This window comes from Miniopterus natalensis, chromosome 1 (genome assembly GCF_054644295.1).
Source record: "Miniopterus natalensis isolate mMinNat1 chromosome 1, mMinNat1.hap1, whole genome shotgun sequence".
Classification (NCBI taxonomy): domain Eukaryota; kingdom Metazoa; phylum Chordata; class Mammalia; order Chiroptera; family Miniopteridae; genus Miniopterus; species Miniopterus natalensis.
In genome coordinates, this window is record NC_142081.1 from 69,382,760 (window position 1) to 69,403,398 (window position 20,639).

The 20,639-nt window shown below is 48.0% G+C and overlaps 4 protein-coding genes across 6 annotated transcripts; 1 reads left to right on the forward strand and 3 right to left on the reverse strand.

Annotated features, from left to right (window-relative positions):
- Nucleotides 1–52: 52 nt before the first annotated feature.
- TM9SF1 (transmembrane 9 superfamily member 1) lies at nt 53–4,991 on the reverse strand. 3 transcript variants are annotated; one of them, XM_087823117.1, is made up of 6 exons: nt 4,925–4,991; nt 4,242–4,606; nt 2,874–3,492; nt 2,402–2,587; nt 1,208–1,481; nt 53–639 (listed from the first exon to the last, which is right to left on the reverse strand). In XM_087823117.1, the coding sequence occupies exons 2-6, from the start codon at nt 4,587–4,589 to the stop codon at nt 246–248; spliced, it is 1,821 nt and encodes a 606-aa protein (XP_087679243.1). In that variant the 5' UTR covers nt 4,590–4,606; nt 4,925–4,991; the 3' UTR covers nt 53–245. The 3 variants fall into 3 exon arrangements, with proteins under 3 accessions (XP_087679243.1, XP_016061352.1, XP_087679252.1); XM_016205866.2 differs by having other exon boundaries at nt 4,962–4,977; XM_087823126.1 differs by lacking the exon at nt 2,402–2,587.
- A 5,793-nt stretch (nt 4,992–10,784) lies between these two features.
- TSSK4 (testis specific serine kinase 4) lies at nt 10,785–12,951 on the forward strand. Its single transcript, XM_016205872.2, has 4 exons — nt 10,785–11,009; nt 11,359–11,573; nt 11,953–12,346; nt 12,750–12,951. Exons 1-4 carry the CDS (start codon nt 10,785–10,787, stop codon nt 12,930–12,932), a joined length of 1,017 nt encoding a protein of 338 aa, XP_016061358.2. The 3' UTR covers nt 12,933–12,951.
- A 935-nt stretch (nt 12,952–13,886) lies between these two features.
- Nucleotides 13,887–17,789, reverse strand: CHMP4A (charged multivesicular body protein 4A). Its single transcript, XM_016205871.2, has 6 exons — nt 17,741–17,789; nt 15,785–15,934; nt 15,521–15,698; nt 14,947–15,061; nt 14,640–14,775; nt 13,887–14,220 (listed from the first exon to the last, which is right to left on the reverse strand). Exons 1-6 carry the CDS (start codon nt 17,769–17,771, stop codon nt 14,162–14,164), a joined length of 669 nt encoding a protein of 222 aa, XP_016061357.2. The 5' UTR covers nt 17,772–17,789; the 3' UTR covers nt 13,887–14,161.
- Nucleotides 17,790–18,523: 734 nt separating this feature from the next.
- On the reverse strand, nt 18,524–19,903 carry MDP1 (magnesium dependent phosphatase 1). Its single transcript, XM_016205878.2, has 6 exons — nt 19,805–19,903; nt 19,635–19,695; nt 19,446–19,556; nt 19,005–19,112; nt 18,820–18,905; nt 18,524–18,731 (listed from the first exon to the last, which is right to left on the reverse strand). The coding sequence occupies exons 1-6, from the start codon at nt 19,839–19,841 to the stop codon at nt 18,640–18,642; spliced, it is 495 nt and encodes a 164-aa protein (XP_016061364.1). The 5' UTR covers nt 19,842–19,903; the 3' UTR covers nt 18,524–18,639.
- Between the last annotated feature and the right edge of the window lie 736 nt (nt 19,904–20,639).

Here is a 20,639-nt window from a genome sequence, read left to right on the forward strand (position 1 = left end):
TTTTATTTTGATAATTGTAAAAAGAAAAATCAGGACCAAAACTAAAGGCAACTTAAAAAGTTCAAATATATACTTCTTATATAATAGAGATTTATAATTTCCAGAACTTCCCTGGGGAAGGGAGGCCCAAAGGGCATAGGGGAAGGCAACAATGCCATCACACAATTCAGTCAATCAGAAGAGATGCTGGTAAGAGATAAAAGGGGCGTGAAGAAAGGGAGAAGAGCAGTTTTGCCACCCAAAACTCAGTCCATTTTGAGGTTAACATAGATATAACGGATGAACTTGAGGGAAGAAAAAAAGGAGATGGTTCCCAGCATGAGGAAGAAGATGTAACCAGTGAGTAAGGAGTAGCCAAAAAACTCCACTGTCTGTACCGTCCCCGACATGTTGGAGCGCCTGGCATAGTAGAAAACTGAGTAGAGGAAGATGAAGAGTCCAGTGGAGCCAACACTCAGCACAGATCGCCACCACCAGCGGTAATCCTCCCCTGACAACTGGAAGTAGGTGAGCGCAATGGAGATGCAAGCCCCCACACTCAGCAGGATGGCGAAGACAAAGAAGAGAATGCCATACAAAGTGTACTGCTCCCGACCCCATACTGTGGCAAAGATGTAGTACAGCTCCACAGAGATGGCACTGTGAAGAGAAGAGACAAGACACTGCATTAAAGGGCTGTGCACTGCCAGCACAGTAGCCAGGCCAAAATCACCCCACCATGTTACTGGGTCACTGGGGCAAGTGGGTCCAATCTACTCTCTGCCCAGGAATTCCTGGCTTGTTGGGGATTCTTTTACCTATGATTAGCTGCTTTCATTTTAAAAACATTGATAGGCTCAGAGCAGGGATCTTGTCTGTTTTGCTTTCCATTGCATTATTTGCCTATCACTAAGAAGTACTCAACAAATTGAATGAGTAATCAAATGGACTTTAACCCACATAGCACTTGCAAACACTAACACCATAAACCAGGAGGTGGTGAAAGGAGCAATGTTACTGGAGAGCTTTACAGGTGAGACACCTTGCATCTCAACTGATTCAAGCTCAGTCCTGCTTGGAGAAAGGAGGAACCCTTTAGTGATCTCTTAATGGTACAGCTGTACCAGAGATTATCACTGACATTGGGTTAGGGTATGGGGTGAGCGGGGAACGGAAAAGTTGAGGTCAGAAACCTGAGAGTGATGGCTATAGGACAAAGGGAGGATACCTGAAAGGCAGGAAGCCTCCAACAGTCATGTGGATGAGAGTAGACTTGTACCAAGGCTGAGGCGGGATTTCCCGGGCGATGTTCTTGGTGCGACAAGGTGCATCAAAGGGATTAGCATTGTTCTTCCCGAAGATACCACCAATGACAGTGAGGGGAAAGCCCACCAGCAGCCAGACCGTCAGAAGCAGCAGAATGGTGGTGGCTGGTAAAGCCTGTGTTGAACCATTGGCCCAATGTACTGAGTTCACCACACTCCACGTCAGGAAGAAAGGCACTGTAAGGATGGGCCCCCAGAGGGAGGGGAAGGTCAGCACTAGGAACTATATCCCTGGGGGCACCCACTCAGACTGGACCTAAAGGAGAGAGGAGTGAAACATCCTGCTCCCAGGCAGATGCCACCCTTTCATGTCCCATTTCTTGTTCCTTATCTTACCAACACCCCCCTCCCCATTATCATTAAGGATCAAGGTAGCTTTACATAATGATCTAAGAGTGACACAAATCCACCTGCCTCCAAGGGCCTGTCCTGCTGTGGCATCAATGATTCCTAGCATGAAACATTCCTTTGGATTGAGGCCGTTTTCAGAAAACCCTGGTTCAACCATAAATGTGATAGAATATAAATCAGACCCTTAGCGTTGAGAACATAAAAGGTTTAGAATGCAAACTACTACTGCCTTTGAAAGGACAAGTCAACTTAAAGGCTAGAGTGGGGTAGCCCACCTCAAAAATAAGAAAACTGAAAAAAATATGTATCAAAAAATAAATTCAAGAGTGTTATTTCAGTGTAATGGTTGAGAATACAGGCTCCAGAGTTTGGATTGCCTGGATCTGAAACCTGGTTCACTAGTTTTTAGAAGTGTCTCAGGCAAGCTACTTAACCAGCCTGAAATTCAATCTCCTCATCTGTAAAATGGGGACATTATTACCTACCTCATACAGTTATTGTGAGGATTAAATGAGATGAAGGCATGTTGAGTGCTTACCATGTGCCTAGGACATTTTAAGGGCTTAATATTTTTAACTATGCAAAATAAATGCATTCTTGTCTTTTGAATGGTTTTCTCATTGTTTTGGTTTTTTGTTTTGTTTTGCCTATCTTCAATCCCTTGAAGCCTCTGACTCTATCCCAAGTTACATAACAATGTGTTCTAAGTTCCTAAGTTGGCCCACCAGGGACAGGGCCGCTCTCACCAGAGAAGAGACTGGTGGTAAGAATGATGTTCCACACCCAACGCTCGCCTCCGATCTGCCTGTAGAAGCGGCTGGACACGTAGCCAGAGATGCAGCAGGTCAGGGCATACAACAAGATGGCTGCCGAGTTAATGGCCCCGTGATGGTGCACATTGAACATGCCAAGCAGCGCCATGACAATAATGCCTGCAGGATGGTAGTGGAAAATCTGTGTTAGGTCTAACCTATCCCTCTTCTGGCAATTTCAGAGGAATCAGCCCCGTTCTCCCAGACCCAAGGCCTCCAGCAAAACACTATCTCCCAACTCTGTTGCCTAGAAAACTCACAGTTAGAATATACACATCCTTGCTAGAGTCATCCCACCCTTAGGTCTGCCCCTCACCTTGGACAGATCTGCAGATCCTTTCTGAACAAACCACCTACTTAGATTTAACCCTTGAGAAAAATCCCTGGTTAATTTTTATCACCTCACCAGTGCCAAGGGCCAAGAACTGGGCACCCACACCAAGCACAGCACAAAGCAGACCACGGTATGGAGGGAAACGGAAGACATCTGTATGGATGATTTTCCAGCCATTGTCACCTTGGTCAAAGTCATCACCAGAACCTGCAGAGGTTGTCTCCTCATCCAAGTTGTACCGAGCCAGGTCATTCCGAAGCACACGCATGAGAATGACAGCCACAAAACCCACCAGTAAAAACACAAGCACCATGGAATTGATGATGGACAACCAATGGATTTCCAGCGTTCGGGGAAAGAAACCATCATCACCACGGCGCCTGTCACTCCGATGCTCCACTGAAGTCTCAGACCAGCGCACACTGTAAGTGTGGGTGAGGCCTAGGAACTCATCAGGTCGTAACCCATCTAAACTGTGGGGCTTGACGTCCCGCACTGAAACGTTGGCAAATATAATTCTATCTCCATGGAATTCCAGGTGGAAGTCCAAATGGGTCCACAGTCCTATCTTGTGGCTGTGAGGCAGGAAGCCACTCTCCTCCATGTAGCCCACAAAGCCACGGAGTGGCAAGTCGTCCACCACAAATTCAAAATAGTACAATTCCTCGATGGCCTGGCGCAGCTGTTCCACCTACAAAGAGCAAGTCAAGAATGAATCAAGGCCTCCCCAGCACAGGGTTAGAGAAGGTTTTCTCAACTTCTGGCACTGACATTTGGGGCTGGATAATTCTTTCCATCATCCCTGGCTTCTTCTCACTAGAGTAGCACCACTCAATAGTGACAATAAAAAATATCCCCAGATAGTGCCAAATGTCCCTTGGGAGTCAAAACTGCCCCCTGTCCAGAACCACTGTGTTAGACCCTAGTATGTTAGGATTTTCCAAAAGCAAGTATGACTTGACAGGGTTAAGGCCTAGAAAAAGGAGAGAGGGAAGGTGTAAGAAAGTCTAGAATAGATTAAGGAAAAGTATCCTAATATAAGATTTGCTAAAGAAAATAGCATGACAGGGAAGATTAGGTAGAGTGTAAAGGACCCAGTTAAGAAAGGGCCATGAAGTAAGTATGGAAGGAAATAACTATGTAGCATTGATAGTTGGGAGCTTACTACCAGCAGAGTAGCTTGGAGTCAGGAGCCCTGGACTCTAATATCGGCTCTGTAATTTACTATCCAGATAGTCTTGAAAAAGTCACCTCTGAGCAATTATGTTTCTTCATCAACTGAATGCAAATAATACCACCTGCCCTGCCTGTCACATGGGGTTGTAGTTAAAATGAAGTCAGATCATTTCCATAAAGATGTTTTGAAAACCATAAATGTGATGCACTGTTATTAGTTCCTGGGAGGGAGGGCTAAATTCTAGCCAATGTGCAGAGGCTGACCTGCGCAGAACTGAGCTGCATGTGGCACAGAATTCTTTTTTCCATATTCTCCCGAAAGCGAATCTCATACAAAGACTCAGCCATTCGGTCACCATCCAGCACTTCACCCAGGCTAAGGCTTTTGTGACGTATCTTCTCAGGGCAGCAGACTGGAAGCTGATAGTAGTGGTAAGTCTCCTGAGGGTTATGGTAGGGTCCCACTTTGTTGACATATAGAATGACTGGGTCACCAGCCTTGTAGTGTGTCACACCTTCCACCCCTGGCTCATGGCTTGTGTTCAGCAGCAGCAGCAGCAGGAGTGGCAACCACTGACAGCTCCAACTTCGAGGGTGCCCTAGGATTGGCATCCTTAAGGCAGCGGAACCTGTTTGGGAGAGTCCTGAGGTTATGGAAACCAGGGATTAACTCAGGACGCCCCAGGTCAAACCTTTCAAACTGAGTGATGCTCAATGATTGCTATTCCTCCACTTGGCCTCATGGACCCTCCCTCAGGAAGCCACCTCCTGGCGCACCACACTACACCGTATTTCTACCCCAAAGACTGGGCTGTACTCTGCTCTCTTGTACTTAACCCGGGCTTCCCCACCTGCCGCAGCCCGCCAGCCACAGCCCGCCGCCTCGCGCCCCCCCCCCCCCCGCGCGCCTCAGCCCGTTGCCATGGTAACGCCACGCGGCCTCGCACCTAGGGCACCTTCCCGCCGAAGTCCCGGGGTCCTCACCCTGCGGGAAGGGCTGGCCGAGGCGGCGCCAGAAGCCTCTGCGGCCCCGTAGCTGCCCTTGGGCTCCAGCTGGGGTCTCCCCCAGAGCTGCGCGCTAGCGGCGGCCTGTTGAGGACCTGAAGACCGACCTCCACGGGGTTGGCCGCCGCTGTGCCTGATCGTAGAGATTGCGGTCACACCGCGAGGGACACCGCACACCGCTCAGTGCAGTGCTCGCCGATGAGTTTTGTACAGCGGCAGACCCGGCCCAGCTCTGCAGACCGCTCAAGGATCAGCGAGCCTTTCCCCGGAGGGGGCCTCTCCCGGCGATCGGGAGAGCAGCCCAGGACACGTCAGTCTTACCACTTCCGCCCTCATCCGCGGGGACCTCAGCCCGGCTGGAAGCTTCTTCCTATACCGTAGAGGGGCGCACGGACGACCCCGCTGACGGTTTTCTGGGCAGGGCCTGTGGTCGATGCCTGCCTACCAAGATGCAGGCGCCTTTTCGGGAAAAGAGTTGTCGCTGGGAAGCCCTCCTGTCCTCGGGAAGGTTGAGGACAGAGGCCTTGAGAGCAGTGCCCGCCGCGCACGCGCCCAGTGACCGTCCAGGACGTTGAACCCCGGCGGCGACCCTAACCACGTCTAGTGGACACCCCCATGCGTTTGCCGGCTGCACCAGTGGCACTCGCCACCGACTGCTGAGGCCGAGACCTGAGTGGTTCATGGTCCCCAACCTGGGCTGGGGTGAGGCTTTGGGCATCGCTTTGTTAGGACAACGAGGGCACAGCCTATACGAAGGTCCTGGAGTGTGGATCTCGCCTCACTCTTACCCGTCTTGAATCGCTTCCCGCTAAAAAAATACGTAGATAAAAGTATCTTCCCGGGGCTGTATTGGAGGCCTCCTTGGCTATATAATGACGATATAGCCATTATCGACGATAATGTCTGACGATAGGCAAGCCTGAGCGAGGTCTGATGTAGAGGCGCACAAAGAGGGTGTCTGCCCTTTTACCCTGTGAATTGAGCAGCCTTGACAGGGGTACTGTTAACTGCAGGTGAAGTACCTTACCATGCGTTCCTCTTTCCTGTTTTTGTTCTTGTTTATTTGGACGTCTCCTAATTTTGTATTGCAGATTATCCTGGAAAAGTTTACCTTTGTCTGTCTCAACTCTGTTTTAAGGGGATCTGCCTTTAGGGGCATTTCCCCTGGAGATCAGACCTAGAAGCAGTGACTTTCCTTGGGCCACCTGGGTAAAGATGCTGAAAGTCACAAGTGGCTTCTGACATGAAATGTCCTTCATTTATCTACATCTGCCCTCTCTGATCCAGCCCTCCTTCCTGCAGGCGATGAGGTTCCAGGAAGTAGGGGGTTGAATCTTTTTAGACAATCAGTGAATTTTGTAATTAGAAAGTAGTTTAGAGTGGCTTTGGAATAGTCTTTAAGTGACAACCACCCGTCTCTAAAGCCAGAAACTTGCGTCTCTTTCTCAATTACTACCCTCCTTCCGTCCTCCACATCAGTGCCACCAAGCCCCTTCTGCTTATTTCCTGAATATCTTCCATATACCTGCCCTCCGTGGTTGTCTTGGTTCAGGCCCATCTTTTCATCTAAATTACCATGAGTGAGCCACCTAGCTAATCTCTTCATCACCTCCCCGACTTGGATACATTTCCCACTCTGCTGCTGAAAGAATTTATTTTTTAATCCTAAAGGTGTCCTGCAACAGTGATTCTCAAATCTTCCTGTGCATTAGATTCAACTAACAGCTTATTAAAAACAAAGATAACGCCTGCAGGCATGGCTCAGCAGTTGAGCATCGACCTAGGATCCAGGAGATGGAGATTTGATTCCTGTTCAGGATACATGCCTGGGTTTTGGGCTCCGTCCCCAGCAGGGGGCATGCAGGAGGCAGCCAATAATGACTCTCTCTCATCATTGTTTCTGTCTCTCCCTCTTCCTTCCTCTCTTTGAAATCAATAAAAATATATTAGAAAAACAAAACAGACACCTGGGTACCACCAAATCAGGATCTTAGGGGAGTAGGTGACTGGGCATCAGTATTTTTTGTTTTGTTTTGTTAATCCTTACCTGAGGACATTATTTCCATTGCTTTTCAGAGTGGAAGGGAGAGAGACATCGATGTGAGAGAGGTGTATTGATTGGTTTTCTCCCATACTTGCCCTGACTGGAGCTGGGGATTGAACCTGCAACCGAGGTACATGCCCTTGGCTGGAAACCCTGGACCCTTCAGTCTGCAGGCCGACACTCTAACCACTGAGCAAACTCGCTAGGGCTTGTTTTGTTTTTTAACTTATCTTTATTGCTGAAAGTATTACAGATGTCCCTTTTTCCCATTGATCTCCTCCATCCCACGTCAGCCCCACCCCCAGGCCTTCCCCACACTGTTGTCTGTGACCATGGGTTATGTATGTATGCATGAAAGTTCTTTGATTAACCTTTCCCCACCCACTCACCCATTCCCTGCCTTCCCTCTAAGATTCATCATTCTGTTGCATGTTTCTGTGTCTCTGGATCTGTTTTGTTCATCAGTTTATATTGTTCATTAGATTCCACATATGAGTGAGATCATGTAAAACTGAATCAGGAAGAATCAGAAGACCTGAATAGGCCAGTAACAGCTGGTGAAATTGAAGCAGTAATAAAAAACTCCCAGCAAACAAAAGCCCTGGTCTGGATGGCTTCATAGGGGAGCCTTACCAAGTATTCTAATTATTACAGCAGTCCCTTTAACATTTCTTGCAGTGCTGGTTTGGTGGTGATAAACTCCTTTAGCCTTTTTTTATCAGACGTAGATCTTAATTATTTTTTTAGGTACATTCCCCTTCTATAATCCTACCCTGTATGCAAGTTAAAATTCTTTTTTTTTTCTTTATTGATTTTAGGGAGAGAAACATCGATTTGTTGTTCTACTTATTTATGCATTTATTGGTTGCTTCTTGTATGTGCCCTGACTGGAGATCGTACCCCCAACTTTGGCATATTGGGACGATGCTCTAACCAACTTCTACCCATCCAGGGCTCAAATTGAAATTCTGAATGTCATGTCCTCTCAAGCCTACCAGCCTCATGTGGTTCCTGCTGCCTAAACTGCCCAATCTACCATTCCCTACTTACCTGCCTGGAGACTTCTTTTGAACAGTGCAAGTGCTACCTTTTCTATAAAGCCTTCCCTTACATTTCTCCTTCCAGGCTTGCAGCACTTTATCTCACTGTACTGTTATCTATTTCTTATGTGTCTGTCTCCCTTGTTAACTGTTAACTCCTTGCAGAAATTTATCCATCTTGGTATCCTCAGGACCTAGTAGTGCTTTTGTATATAGTAGGCAGCTTAATACACGATCCTCGAATGAAATGCTTACCCCACCCCCAACCCCTTACCACAGTGTGCCCTGGACAGCTGCTCATCTTGATAGATTGAGGATGTAGATCCAGTGTTCAACAGGACTTGGAGCAGTAGCCTATGGCATAATCTGTTGTTGGAGTTTGTTTTATTTTGGAGGATGGAAGAAAAAAGACACCTGATTCTTCTCTTGTTTTTTCCTCTGCATGCCCCTTGCTCCTCCCTCTACATCTTAAATCCAGACCACCTCTCTGACCACAACCTCTTGTCTTGGCATTCCCACCAAATTTGTTCTTCTGTTTCATTGGGACATAGAACCCCTCCTCCTGCTCTGTTGGCTTTTTTCTATACTGTTTTTCTAACACATGCAGCTTAGATTCTGCATTCCATCATTTCAGCCGCATTCTTACCTGCTTTTTAAAATTTTTTTTTTTTAAATTGATTTTAGAGAGAGGAAGGGAAAGAGAAAAACATCAATTGATTGCCTCCCCTATTTTCCCCAACTGGGAATTGAACCTGCAACCTGGCTATGTGCCTGACTGGGAATTGAACCTGCCACTTTCTGCTGTAGGGGATGATGCTCCAACTGAACCACACCAGCCAGGGCCTTGCTATGTTCTTGATGCCTGCATTCTTTCAGTGCAGCTTCCAAGTGAAACCTTAATCTTGGGTTAATTCATCTGTCAATATACAAGCACCTATACCCAGAATGCTAAAAGAAATTTTTTAAAAAAAATATAGTATCAATGATGAGAGAGTCATTGATAGAGCCCACAACCCAGGCATGTGCCCTGACTGGGAATCGAACCCCGATTGCCTGGACCCTAGGTCAATGCTCAACCGCTGAGCCACGCCCAGCCGACGAAAAGAATCTTAACACTGATGTGTTAAGATCATGTGTCTCATGGGGATAGGGTTGGGGTGGAGGTGGAAGAGGGCATAGAAGGGAAAAATGGTGATGGAAAAAATAAAATAATATTTTTAAAAAGATAATGTGTCTCTAAATTGTGCTCTCCAACCTCAGTTGGGTCCTCAGTGCTGCCCAGTAATCCTGCTCATTTTCCAAATCAGCTGTCTTCCATTCTCTACAACCCATTTTCAACCCTTGACTTCATTGCCTCATCAGTTGACCTCCCTGATAGCCTAATGGGATATGTAACCAAGAAAAGCAATTACAGACACTACAGCAGGTGCTGTGACAGAAAGTATTGGGAGCATCCAGGAGGCAGGAACATCTAATTTGGGCTTGAGCAGTTAGTAAAGGCTTCCTTAAAATAGCTCATCAGTTAAGCCTTGAAGGGAGAGCATGAGCTTGCCAAAACTAGGAACACTGAAGGAAAAGCAATTGTTTGGCTGCAGCATTGAGTGTATGTTAGAAGGTAAAATTGGAGAAGTAGGCAGGATCAGATCTTGAAGTTACACAAAAGAATTTGTACTTGATCCTGAGGAGAATGGTGACACATTAAATTGTTTTAAATGGAAATAAAATTAGATTTATGCCTTGGACTTAAGGATGAAGTAGTTTAGGGTCATGGAAGGGAAGATAAGAATGCATTTCAAGGTTAAGAGGTGGAGTCTACCTCTACACACCTTCGATCTGAGTGATCCTTATAACCTTGTAATTGTCTTTACTCATATGAAAGTATGGAAATGATGCTTTGTGGTTTTAGAGCCTAGCCTCAATTGCTCATGCAACTCGTGATTTTTTTCTCTCTTGAAATTCAGTGCCACTAGGTGAGTGAACTCAGGCTAGTCTGCTGGATAAAGAATATGGAGCAGAAACAGACCATCCCAGCTGAGATGAGACCACCAGATGAAACACCCAACTAAGCCTAGACCAATTTGAAGAAAAAAAAAAGTTGTTTTAAGCCAAAAAAGAAAAAGTACGAATTTTAAAGTTAGATTCCTTAGAACATGATTCTACAATACCTTGCAATTCTCTTTAATATTCTCACACTCTTGTGTTTCTCACGTTGGACTATAAAATCTGGGAGCACAGGATCTACTGGCCTTTCTTATTTTATCCCAGTACTCAGCATGCTACCTGGCACATAGTAGGTGCTCAAAACACATGAGTGGTTGGAGGGACCAGATCTCTGGAGTCTCACCAGATTGTGAATGCGCCTCCAGGAATGAATATGTTCCAAACTGTACTTTATTCTCAAGTCTTGTGGCCAACGGTGAATAGAAGGTGAATTGTGATGTGTGTGGAACATGGGACCTTGGGGAATTCCATAACCGAGAGGAGAATGATGTAACAACAGCTAGTGGAGACAAAGAATTGCTTCTCCCTTTTTCCCCCTCCAAGTTTCCAGTGGAGAGCTGAACTCAGCATCCCAGACTTGTGTGACTACACAGGCAAGCATTTGGAGACCAACTTCATTTTGGTACCGTAGCCCTCAGTGGCTCAGGTGTTGGCTTTCAGAGCAGACAGGAGGTTTTTAAGAAGCAAAACTCCCTGGCTCTCAGCAAGCCCAGAGCCATGGGGAAGGGAGACACCCAGGAGGCAGCACCACCCACCTCAACCTACCGCTCTGTCATGGAGGAGTATGGTTATGAAGTGGGCAAGGCCATTGGTAATGGCTCCTATGGGACAGTGTATGAGGCTTACTACACAAAGCAGAAGGTCATGGTGGCTGTTAAGATCATCTCAAAGAAGAAAGCCTCTGAGGACTATCTTAACAAGTTCCTGCCCCGTGAGATACAGGTTGGAAAGGGGACTGGAAGAGGGAACTGGTACCAAGCTGCTTAAGGCTTCTCAGAAGGGGTATGGTTAGGAGGGGGTGGGGCCAGAAACCCCCAAGCCAGAACTGAATGTCTCACTATGCAGCTAGGAAAATTACTTGATGTAAATTCAACCTCTTTCCACCCACTGACCTCCAGCCCCTCAAAAAAAGGAAAGTGCAAAGCACAGGGTTTGCCCACAGGCCACCAACCTTCTCGGGTTTGATCCTTTTGCAAAGTTCTATGAAAGCAGCACTGGGAGAGTAGGGGGGCTGGGAGCATAGCCAGGGCTCTCCCTTCTCAGGTTTGATGGGTCCCTCTTCTGAGGCCAGGTAATGAAGGTCCTGCGGCACAAGTATCTCATCAACTTCTATCAGGCCATCGAGACCACATCCCGAGTGTACATAATTCTGGAGCTGGCTCAGGGTGGTGACGTCCTTGAATGGGTCCAGCGCTATGGGGCCTGCTCTGAGGCCCTTGCTGGCAAGTGGTTCTCCCAGATGACCCTGGGCATCGCCTATCTGCACAGCAAGGGCATCGTGCACCGGTGAGTGTGCTGCCATCCGGACTGGGGCCTTTGGGCCCTCAAGGGGGTTTTATGCACATCTCCCATTTCCTGCCCTGTTTTTTCCTCCTTTGACCTCCCTCCTCAGTGTCTAGGCCCATTCATCCATTCTATTTTAGTCATCTGGTCAAGAACATTTATTAAGTACCCACTGTGAGCAGAGCACTTTATGAAATGGTGAGCTCCCAGGAGTCCGCAGGTACCGTCCTCTCGCCTCTTTGGGCTCTGCTCACAACTCCATGGCTTTTCTTCCTCTCTACCTTGTGTTCTCACAATGGCATCTCTTTTCCACTATGCCTTTCTTCATCTCTAGCCTCTGAACCCTGGCCTTTCAGCTCTGGGTCTAATACTAAGCCGTCTCCCTGACCCCCAGCCTTTCTGCTGCTTGTAGGGACTTAAAGTTGGAGAATCTATTGCTGGATAAGCGGGAGAACGTGAAGATATCCGACTTTGGTTTTGCCAAAATGGTGACTTCTAACCACGCTGTGCGTAGTAGTCCTTCTTACCGCCAAACGAACTGCTTTACCCACCTCAGCCAGACCTACTGTGGCAGCTTTGCTTATGCCTGCCCAGAGATCTTGTTAGGCTTGCCCTACAACCCTTTCCTGTCCGACACCTGGAGCATGGGCGTCATCCTCTACACTCTAGTGGTCGCCCGTCTGCCCTTTGATGACACCAATCTCAAGAAACTGCTGAAGGAGACTCAGAAGGAGGTCACTTTTCCACCTAATTTGTCCATCTCCCAGGAGTGCAAGGTGCTGGCTCCCCCAGTAGGACTAAGGACTCAGGGATGACCCACAGGGAGGGAACCCAACCTAGGCCTCCCAACCCTGGAGAAGGCTCTTCCCCACCAGAGCCATCTCACATTCAAGTCCCTGCCCTAGAATAGTGGGAAGGGTTTAAAGGGCCAACCACTGGACTCCACATTTAGATGTGAGTGGTGAGGAGGATTCAGCTTGTATCTTTTTAGGACAGAGGGGATTATGCAAGGGATTCCCCCAAGAAATTAAAGGCCTAGCTCCTCAGGATAAAATCAGGGCCACACCCCCTTCCATCAGAGTGGTGTGATGGGCTATCCTGCTTCTTTCTTAAGTCCCCTGTTCACTGCCTATGTGGCACAATGGGAGCCTCAGCCAAGACCTCTCTCTCCCGCTTTAGAACATGATCTTCCAGACGCTACGCCAAGCCACCAAGCGTGCCACAATCCTGGACATCATCAAGGACCCCTGGGTGCTCAAGTTCCAGCCTGAGCAACCCACCCATGAGATCAGGCTGCTTGAGGCCATGTGCCCGCCACCCAGCACGGCAAATCGTCACCAATCCTTGGAAATCAGTATCTGAAAGTGGCTGAGGCAGGGGGTTGAGAAAGGAGCAAAGCAGGAGAGATCTGCGGCTAAAAAGCTTTTATACCAAAAATAAATCTAATTCTGATTTAGTTTCATCAGCTGGGGTCAGACATTCTTTCCTCAGGGAACCTTAGCAGGGAACACCGCTGAGGATAAGAGGTAGATTTCTGTCCTGAGCCTGTGACCAATAATCTTGACAGCCATGAAGTCCACATTGTCATTCGCAGCATAGCTCACATGTGGCTCACAGGGGAGGGGATGCTCAGATGAATACCTGCTTTAAGGAAGCTTCATTATTCTGGCTAAGTATATGTTCATTATTTTACATCTCTTGGCACTTTAAATGTTCAAGTCATAGGGTAGAGGCCCTGGTTGCTCTGTTTGGTCATGGCTCTGCTTCTGTCTATAGTCTAAAGGGACAGAACTGTTTGTTTTTTACAAATGGGTATCAGGATATGTGAAGTATCTTGGTTCCTTCTTCCTCCTCAATTCACTATTGAAAAAATCCTAGTGAATCATGGCCCCTCACATTATTGTTCCTAGACACAGAAGTGACAGTTCAAACCAAGTCTACTAAGCATGGGTTCTGGGTAAAGGAAAGCTACTTGCCCCTTTATCCCTGTATTCTCCCTCCTTGTCCTTGAAAATGGGCTTTTCAAAAGGAAAATGGGTAGTAAATCAAGGGGCTGTCTTGGGAGAGGCTGACAGGGGAAAAGTGATGAGGGAAGATGCAGAGAGAGCTCCAGTTCTAAGATAAGTAATAGATGATAGTTTCCTCAGCCTCGGCACTAGGCAACTCTAGGAAAAACCTACTTGAAAGATGAACCTAGTAGGTAACAGATTGGAACCATCTGCTCTATGTTCCAACGCCCCTTGATTACTCTGTTATTATTCATTGCCTGAAACAAAGCTCCAAGGACCAGTGGAAGAGTTTCAAGTGCAGACAAGGTAGTATAAGAACTAGGGTTCCACCTGCCCAATTTTATTGAAAGCAAGGGCACTGTAACTGCTATCAAGGAGAAGGGAGCCCGGGGGCTCCTCCTGCACCCAGATCCTTCTTCAGAGTTGAGCCAGGGATGGGAGGGCAACAGACCCTTTCTCAGGCAGGACAATACCACCACCCAGCAGGGTCCCCCAAAAAGGCTATGTTCCTTTAGCTCAGCACTTGGCACTTAAGGAAAAGAGACCAACGAAGGCAGCGTCCAGAAGATAAGCCCAGACTCATCAGGATACCCACTCAGCCAACTGCTTTAGTGCTTCTTCATCTTCATCCGCTTTGGGAGCTTTGGGGACAAGGAGACCCAGAGAAAGATGTGTCAAAGCCTCAGCCCCTTCCAACCACCCCTACAACACGCAGAACCTGCTGAATTATCTCTCCCCAGCAAAGAACCTAAAGGCGTGGTCCTTCTGCTTGCTGGGCTGCTGCTAATCCCGTATCTTCATGCAAATTTTAAAAAGCTGCCTGTTTCTCGCAGCATCTGCAGCCCTAAGCCAGGGTACACAGCTGGCTGAGTGGAGCACAGGCTGGATTTCAGTCCCCATTCCCCTTTAGCCAGGTGCCTTTATGCAGGTAACAACCTGTGCAACTTCAGCAGCAGCCCTTTCTGCCTGGTTCCTTTGAGGCAGGATGGATGAAGAACAATCTTTCCCCATATCTATCCCACCCTCTGAGTCCTTGAGACATTAGAACAGCCCTGGGTACCTGGCCCTGCAGGCAGATGGGTAGAGGGTACACTGGGCAGTTTGACTGGGGGTTCTTCCTCCTTGTCGCCCACACGTAACAGCTCCCGGGCCAATTCCTCCTGCTCCAGCTCCTCTAACTCCTCCAACAGTTCATCCTGGATAGGGGATGACAAGACTTCAAAACGAAGAAAGGAAACTTCTGCTTCTAAAATCATACCACTTTTGGAGTCCCCCCTCCCTAAACTTGCCCCACGCTTCTCTTGGGAATTGCTTTGGGTTGGTCCCTTGCTTTCTCCGAGACTTCCTGGCCCCTCACTCCCAATCACCTCATCCACGTCATCTCCAAAGCCCACAGGCCGAGAAATGGCATCAGAGATCTGCTGGGCCACCTCCTGTTGTTCTGTGATGTTGCCCATCAGTTCATCCACCTTGTCAATGTCCCTGAGAAGATATATACAGCCAAGAAATCAGGCAACTAGCCCCCTGACTTTCTCATCTCACATGAATGAAGCCCCTTGTCTGTGGCCTCAGACTGATAAATCCATGGCTACCAGGTATAAGAGATCCCTGGAAAATTGTAACTAGGCAAGTCTGGGCTGAGAAGTGGGAAGAATTCATACTGAGGGTTGTGGGTGGTGGGGTGCAGGGAGGGGGAGGGAGATAGATTGCACTCCATTCTCTGAAGAATCTTTAAAAATTAGGAAAATCGTCTTTTCTGGCTAGAATGCTCTAGCCAGAAAAGAGATATTCTTGCAGGAAGCAGGGAGGCTGACAGAGGCCTGGCCATTATATGCGTCTATACTGTAAATTCACATTTTGAGAGGTTTTAAGATCCAAAGTACAGTATCAAGCTACTCTTCCCAGTGCTTGGGCCCCCTCCACCCCTCCCCCCGTACCCACATGTCCTGGTAGGCTTTCTTCATGCTATGGGCAGCAAGCTCCATGGTGCGAAGCACTTCTGCATTGGTGGTGGCATTCTCAATGGCCTCACGCTGAAACTCCAGGGTGGATAATGTCCCATCAGTTTGTGCCAGCTGCTGTTCCAATCTTTTCTTCCTCCGCAAAGCCTGTAGGGCAGCTGACCCAGCCCATACCTTGAACATCAGAGTCAGAAGCCCCTGCTTCCCACCTGGGTCCTCCCTATTGGCATCTTTCCCCTATCACCTCTCTTATTCTTGGTCCCATGTTTCTTGGCTGTTTGTAGTTCCTGTTGAATCTTCTGCTCCAGAAACTCCTGCTTCTTGATCAGTATCGCCTCCGTCTCCTTCAGTTTCTGTATCGCCTCTTCAGGGGTTGGCCCCTTCTCCTTCTTCCCTGGAGTCAATGGAGAAGGCCCATATTGTGTAAAGGGGAAAAAATTAACCACCAATCATGGTGTGTACAGTATGTGCTAGGCATTTGACTGTGCTATTTATTATTATTTTTAAATCCTCACCTGAGGATATTTTTTTCAATGCTTTTCAGAGAGTGGGAGGAGGAGAGAAAGAGAGAAACATCCACGAGAGAGACACCTCAATTGGTTACCTCCTGCACTCACCTGGACCAGGGCCCGGGATTAAGCCTATAACCAAAGTACGTGCCCTTGGCCAGAATCAAACCTGGGACCCTTCAGTCTCTGGGCCGATGCTCTAACCACTGAGCCAAACTGGCTGGGGCTTGACTCTGTTATTTTAATCCCAAAAATGACTCTCTACAACGAATGTACTATCTTCATTTTACAAATGTGACAACAGGCATGATGATACTGTTTATTTATTTATTTATTTGTCTAAAACCCTAACTAGTAAGAGCTTGAGCAGTAATTGGAATGTGGCAGTATGACTTCCAAAGCCAATATTCTTTTGCTATCCAAGCTGCTTTTCAAGTCATTTCCATTCTTTTGTTTTTTAAATTTATAGGCTTTATTTTTTAGAGCAGTTTTAGGTTCACAGCAAAATTGAGTGGAAGATACAGAGATTTTCCATATGGCCCCTGTGCCCCATGTGCATAGCCTCCCCATTATCACACCCCCACCAGAGTTCAGCCACTTTTTTTATAACAGTTTATTTATTTTTATTGATTTCAGAGAGAGGAAGGGAGATGGAGAGATAGAAACATCAGTGATGAGAGAGTAATTAATTGGCTGCCTCCTGCACACCCCCTGCTGAGGATGGAGCCTGAAATCCTGGAATGTGCACTGACCAGGAACCAAACTGAGATCTCCTGGATCATACATAAGTCAATGCTCAACCACTGAGCCACACCGGCCGGGCTCAGCCACTTTTTATAATTACTGTTCCTTCCACTTGCTATCCTAGGAGATGCCCACGATCCTGACACTACATGTTCAAATTTAATGAAGGGGGCTAGAGAAAAACAAACAACCTGATCTCAATTTTCCTTTCATCTTCTGCACTTCTAACAGTTATTTCCCTCTGTCCCCCAAATCTGATGTCCTTGCCTGCTTAAAATTCTTCCATACTCTCTACAGCCTACAGGATAAAATCAAAACTTTATTAAAATGAGACACACAAGATCTTTCTGGCCCTTGTTTACCTCTCCAACTACATTTCCTTCTACTTTCCTCTTCCCCTTTATCAGGCACACATTCATGGGGCAACTGGAACTACTCTTTCCCCTAAATATAACCATCCTCTTTCCAGTCTTTGTTTTGCACACACAGTTACCTCTTCCTGGGGTATCTCAATTCTCCACCTGGCATACTTCTAGCACACTATACTGTAAATGTCAGTTTTTGCTTGTCTTCTCCCATCAGATAGGAGCTTTGAGAAGGCCCCTTTCTTCCTCAACTCAGATTCCCTCTTGCCCAGCATCAAGAGAGCACCAGAGTTTTGGAAAAGACAGGAAACTGGTCGCCCAAACCTAAACAGCGGGAGCCAGCACAGCTGCCATGCCATCCACTCAGTGCCTTCCCTGGCCTCGAGCTCTTCCTTCCGTGGAAGGCAGGCAGACAGAGCCAGGCTCCCTGACAAGGCCTCCTGGCACTGGAGGCCTTGTTGGACCATCACCAGAATTTTCGGGAAAGCCTGTCTCTTGGGTTTCTTCTCCGCCCCAGGCCATGGTCTCCCCCCTACCCCTGTGGCCAGCGCCTCCCGGCACACTAGTCTCGCCCGTGCTCACCCCTCCCGAAGAGTCTGCCGAGACCACTCATCGCAAGCCCAGCCTCCCTCGCCTCTGCCCGAGGTGTCCGCACACTTCTGCAAGTTCCTGGGAGAGTGCATTTCATGACTCAGAGGCCCGCCTCAGCCAATCCCTTCTTGGGGCATCGGCAGCATCATCAACAGGCGCCAGGGAAGCCACTGCTATCACGTGACATGAGTCACCAGCCCCCAAACCACATGCTCCTTTATTTTTATTTTATTTTTTTTAAATCCTCACCTGACGATATTTTTTCCATTGCTTTTCCTAGAGAGTGGAAGGGGGGGGAGAGAGAGAGAAACATGATGTGAGAGAGACACATCCATTGGTTGCCTCCTGCACTGGGCCAGGGGGCCAGGGCCTGCAAGCCAGGTATTTGCCCTCTGGCCGGAATGCACCCGGGACCCTTCAGTCCACAGGCCGACGCTCTAACCACTGAGCCAAACTGGCTAGGGCCAGGCTCCTTTTAAAGCAGCTGCTTCACTTTGAAGTATAAAAAGGCCGTCTCCACCCCCACCCCAAAATAAACTATTTGTTTCCTGGAGGGAAATATGCAGGGGATAGTGGAAGGTTTAGTTCTTCATGCCCTTGACAGCTCAGGAGAGGGAGTGGGGATTGGGCAAGCACAAGCGGATGACAGTCCTGGGTTTGCCACAAGGTTGTAAGGCACAACCTGATGCAGTCTAACGCCTCACACTCTAGTCTTGGCACCTCTGGATAGCCAACCCTGGTTCACACGCAAGAAAAAAAACTCCACACTGTGGGTAAGATTTCTTCTGTCACACAAATACACTTTAATAATTTACACAAGCACCTGAAAATGCCTTCCTGGTTTCCTTTTGTTTTATGCCTCAAATGAGGCTGGTCCACAGGACTGGATCTCATGGTCCAGCTTGGGCCTTTGTAAATGTCTCTAATCCTTGATTTAGGATTTGAAGACTCATTCCATTCTTGACATGAATGCAGGTAACACCTAGAAAGAAAAGATATATTTTATACCTAACTTCTCCTAGGAACCCTTTCTCCCCATTTCCCAAATGGTTATTCTCACAACTCAATACCCAGTTTGCTGACATCTACAATATTCCGCTTCTCATCATCAAAGAAGATCATTTGGGAGAAAGGAACTCCAGTCTTCTGCTGCAGCCTGCGTAGGACAGGGCAGGGGGTAACCACTCTGGCCTCTTAGCTCCTCCAGTCTCTCTGCTCTTCTGTCCCCCTGCTCCTACCCTCATCTCCCTCTTACCTCTCAAAGTGTGTGACCTTGCTGCCTGGATAGATTTCCCGCTGAACAAAGTATCCGACAAGGTCAAAGAGTTCCAGTAGCTGGTTGGCCCCTTTAGTTTCACCTGTCCTGCAAAAAAGTGTAGTAGATGGGATCAAGAGAGTGAAGGGCCAGAGGTGCAAGTAAATTTATGTATAACCAGGGGGAAATCAACTTGCTATTTTTCCATGATGGATGGGTAAGATTCCTGGGCCCTTATTCTACTCCATATCCTTCCTGTCTCACACAGGGGGCGCTAAGCCAATGTTTAATAAATAAAAGACACAGGAGAAGTCATAATTATAAAAATGTACAATACTTGCAAATTTGCACCGCCTAAATTCTTGTAACCAAGGGGTTACACGGGAAGTATCACGCATGCATCTGTCAACGTTAGACTGAGTGTTTTCCAGTCATTCTTACCGTGAAGCGGCTGCGATGGGCACCCCAAGGCCCCGAAATCGGTCCAGGACCTCGGGCACCTCTGGGTACAGTCGGATGATCTGGCCTTGCCTATCTCGTACAGTTCCATCACTGGAGAAGGCGAAAGTGCGCTCAGCTCCTGCCTGAGCCCCTGCACCGTCTTCCCCAGCCCGGCCTCGCCCGCCTCACCTGCCCTTGTGGAAGGGGGGGTCTACGTGCGTGTCCACCCAGAATGGCCAGAGTGTGTAATCTGTGGAAGACAGGGAGGGTTCAGCCTGGAGGGGCAGGGCCTCGAGAGCTGCAACTAGGGTTTGGAAAAGGAAAGCGCCCGACGAAACTCTCGCGGTAGGGACCCTCACCGAGATCGAAGACGGCGAGCTTTGGGAGGGCCGCCATCACCGGCGCCCGGAGCTACGCAGGGAGGCGGGGCCCCAGGCTCTCCAGCAGCCGCAGCCCCTCCAGGCAGCTGCGGTCAGCCCGACGCCGCGCAAGGGCGCCATCTGATGGTGGACGGGGGAAAGGACTGCAGCAAGCGCCAACGCCACCGCACTCGGGACTGCAGCGGTCTCCAAGTTTCTCTCCTTCCCTTACTTCTCTGCTCCATGCAGCCTCCTGAGATTCTCTTAGAGACGCCAGGGAAAGGAAGACCTTTCTTCTAGCACCCATCCCTCATTTCATCTCACCAACTAAGACCAAAGTGATCCATCACACCCTGTGCCACTCCTCACTCAACCTTTGTTCGTATCACCGTCTTTCCATAGTTTTGAGCTGAGAGACCTCAGCAATATTCCAGCCATAAAGAATATGGTATCTGTAAAACCCTTCAGGCCTTTCTCAAATGAGGCCCAAATGTCCAGTAGGGTCACAACGGGAGAGAATTCACTCTCCCGGTTTCTACCACCCGTATCAGTAGTATGATGATAAATGTGTAACAACCAGTTTGGGGGGAGAGACTGATTTTCATTGTTTGCCAGTTACTATAAATATTCCTACCATGGCCAATTTCAAGCTACCAACATGAAGTTACTTAACATGGGGTTGTAAAGAGATGCCAATAATTAGCTCTCATGAACTGGTAAGAGCTGGTTCCAGTATGCCACTGCTACCAAGAGTCTGGTAATCTTTCTAAGGGCACATTCCCTTCCATTGTCCTACTCTTTCAGCCTGGTATAACTGGGTGTGCATTGAGTCCAT

Excerpts from the sequence above, each read along its gene's own strand:
- TSSK4 (XM_016205872.2), top strand. The coding sequence starts at position 10,785 with ATGGGGAAGGGAGACACCCAGGAGGCAGCACCACCCACCTCAACCTAC. Across the intron at positions 11,010-11,358 it reads TCCTGCCCCGTGAGATACAG|GTAATGAAGGTCCTGCGGCA; the intron begins GTTGGAAAGGGG and ends TTCTGAGGCCAG. Across the intron at positions 12,347-12,749 it reads CCATCTCCCAGGAGTGCAAG|AACATGATCTTCCAGACGCT; the intron begins GTGCTGGCTCCC and ends CTCCCGCTTTAG.
- MDP1 (XM_016205878.2), bottom strand. The coding sequence starts at position 19,841 with ATGGCGGCCCTCCCAAAGCTCGCCGTCTTCGATCTCG. Across the intron at positions 19,557-19,634 it reads CCCCCCTTCCACAAGGGCAG|TGATGGAACTGTACGAGATA; the intron begins GTGAGGCGGGCG and ends CGCCTTCTCCAG. Across the intron at positions 19,113-19,445 it reads CCCATCGCAGCCGCTTCACG|GACAGGTGAAACTAAAGGGG; the intron begins GTAAGAATGACT and ends ACTTTTTTGCAG.
- TM9SF1 (XM_087823117.1), bottom strand. The coding sequence starts at position 4,589 with ATGCCAATCCTAGGGCACCCTCGAAGTTGGAGCTGTCAGTGGTTGCCA. Across the intron at positions 2,588-2,873 it reads GTTCTTGGCCCTTGGCACTG|GCATTATTGTCATGGCGCTG; the intron begins GTGAGGTGATAA and ends ACCATCCTGCAG. Across the intron at positions 1,482-2,401 it reads TACCACCAGTCTCTTCTCTG|TGCCTTTCTTCCTGACGTGG; the intron begins GTGAGAGCGGCC and ends CCATCCTTACAG.
- CHMP4A (XM_016205871.2), bottom strand. The coding sequence starts at position 17,771 with ATGAGTGGTCTCGGCAGACTCTTCGGGAGGG. Across the intron at positions 15,935-17,740 it reads CGGCAGACTCTTCGGGAGGG|GGAAGAAGGAGAAGGGGCCA; the intron begins GTGAGCACGGGC and ends CATTGACTCCAG. Across the intron at positions 14,221-14,639 it reads CCATCTGCCTGCAGGGCCAG|CTCCCAAAGCGGATGAAGAT; the intron begins GTACCCAGGGCT and ends TTGTCCCCAAAG.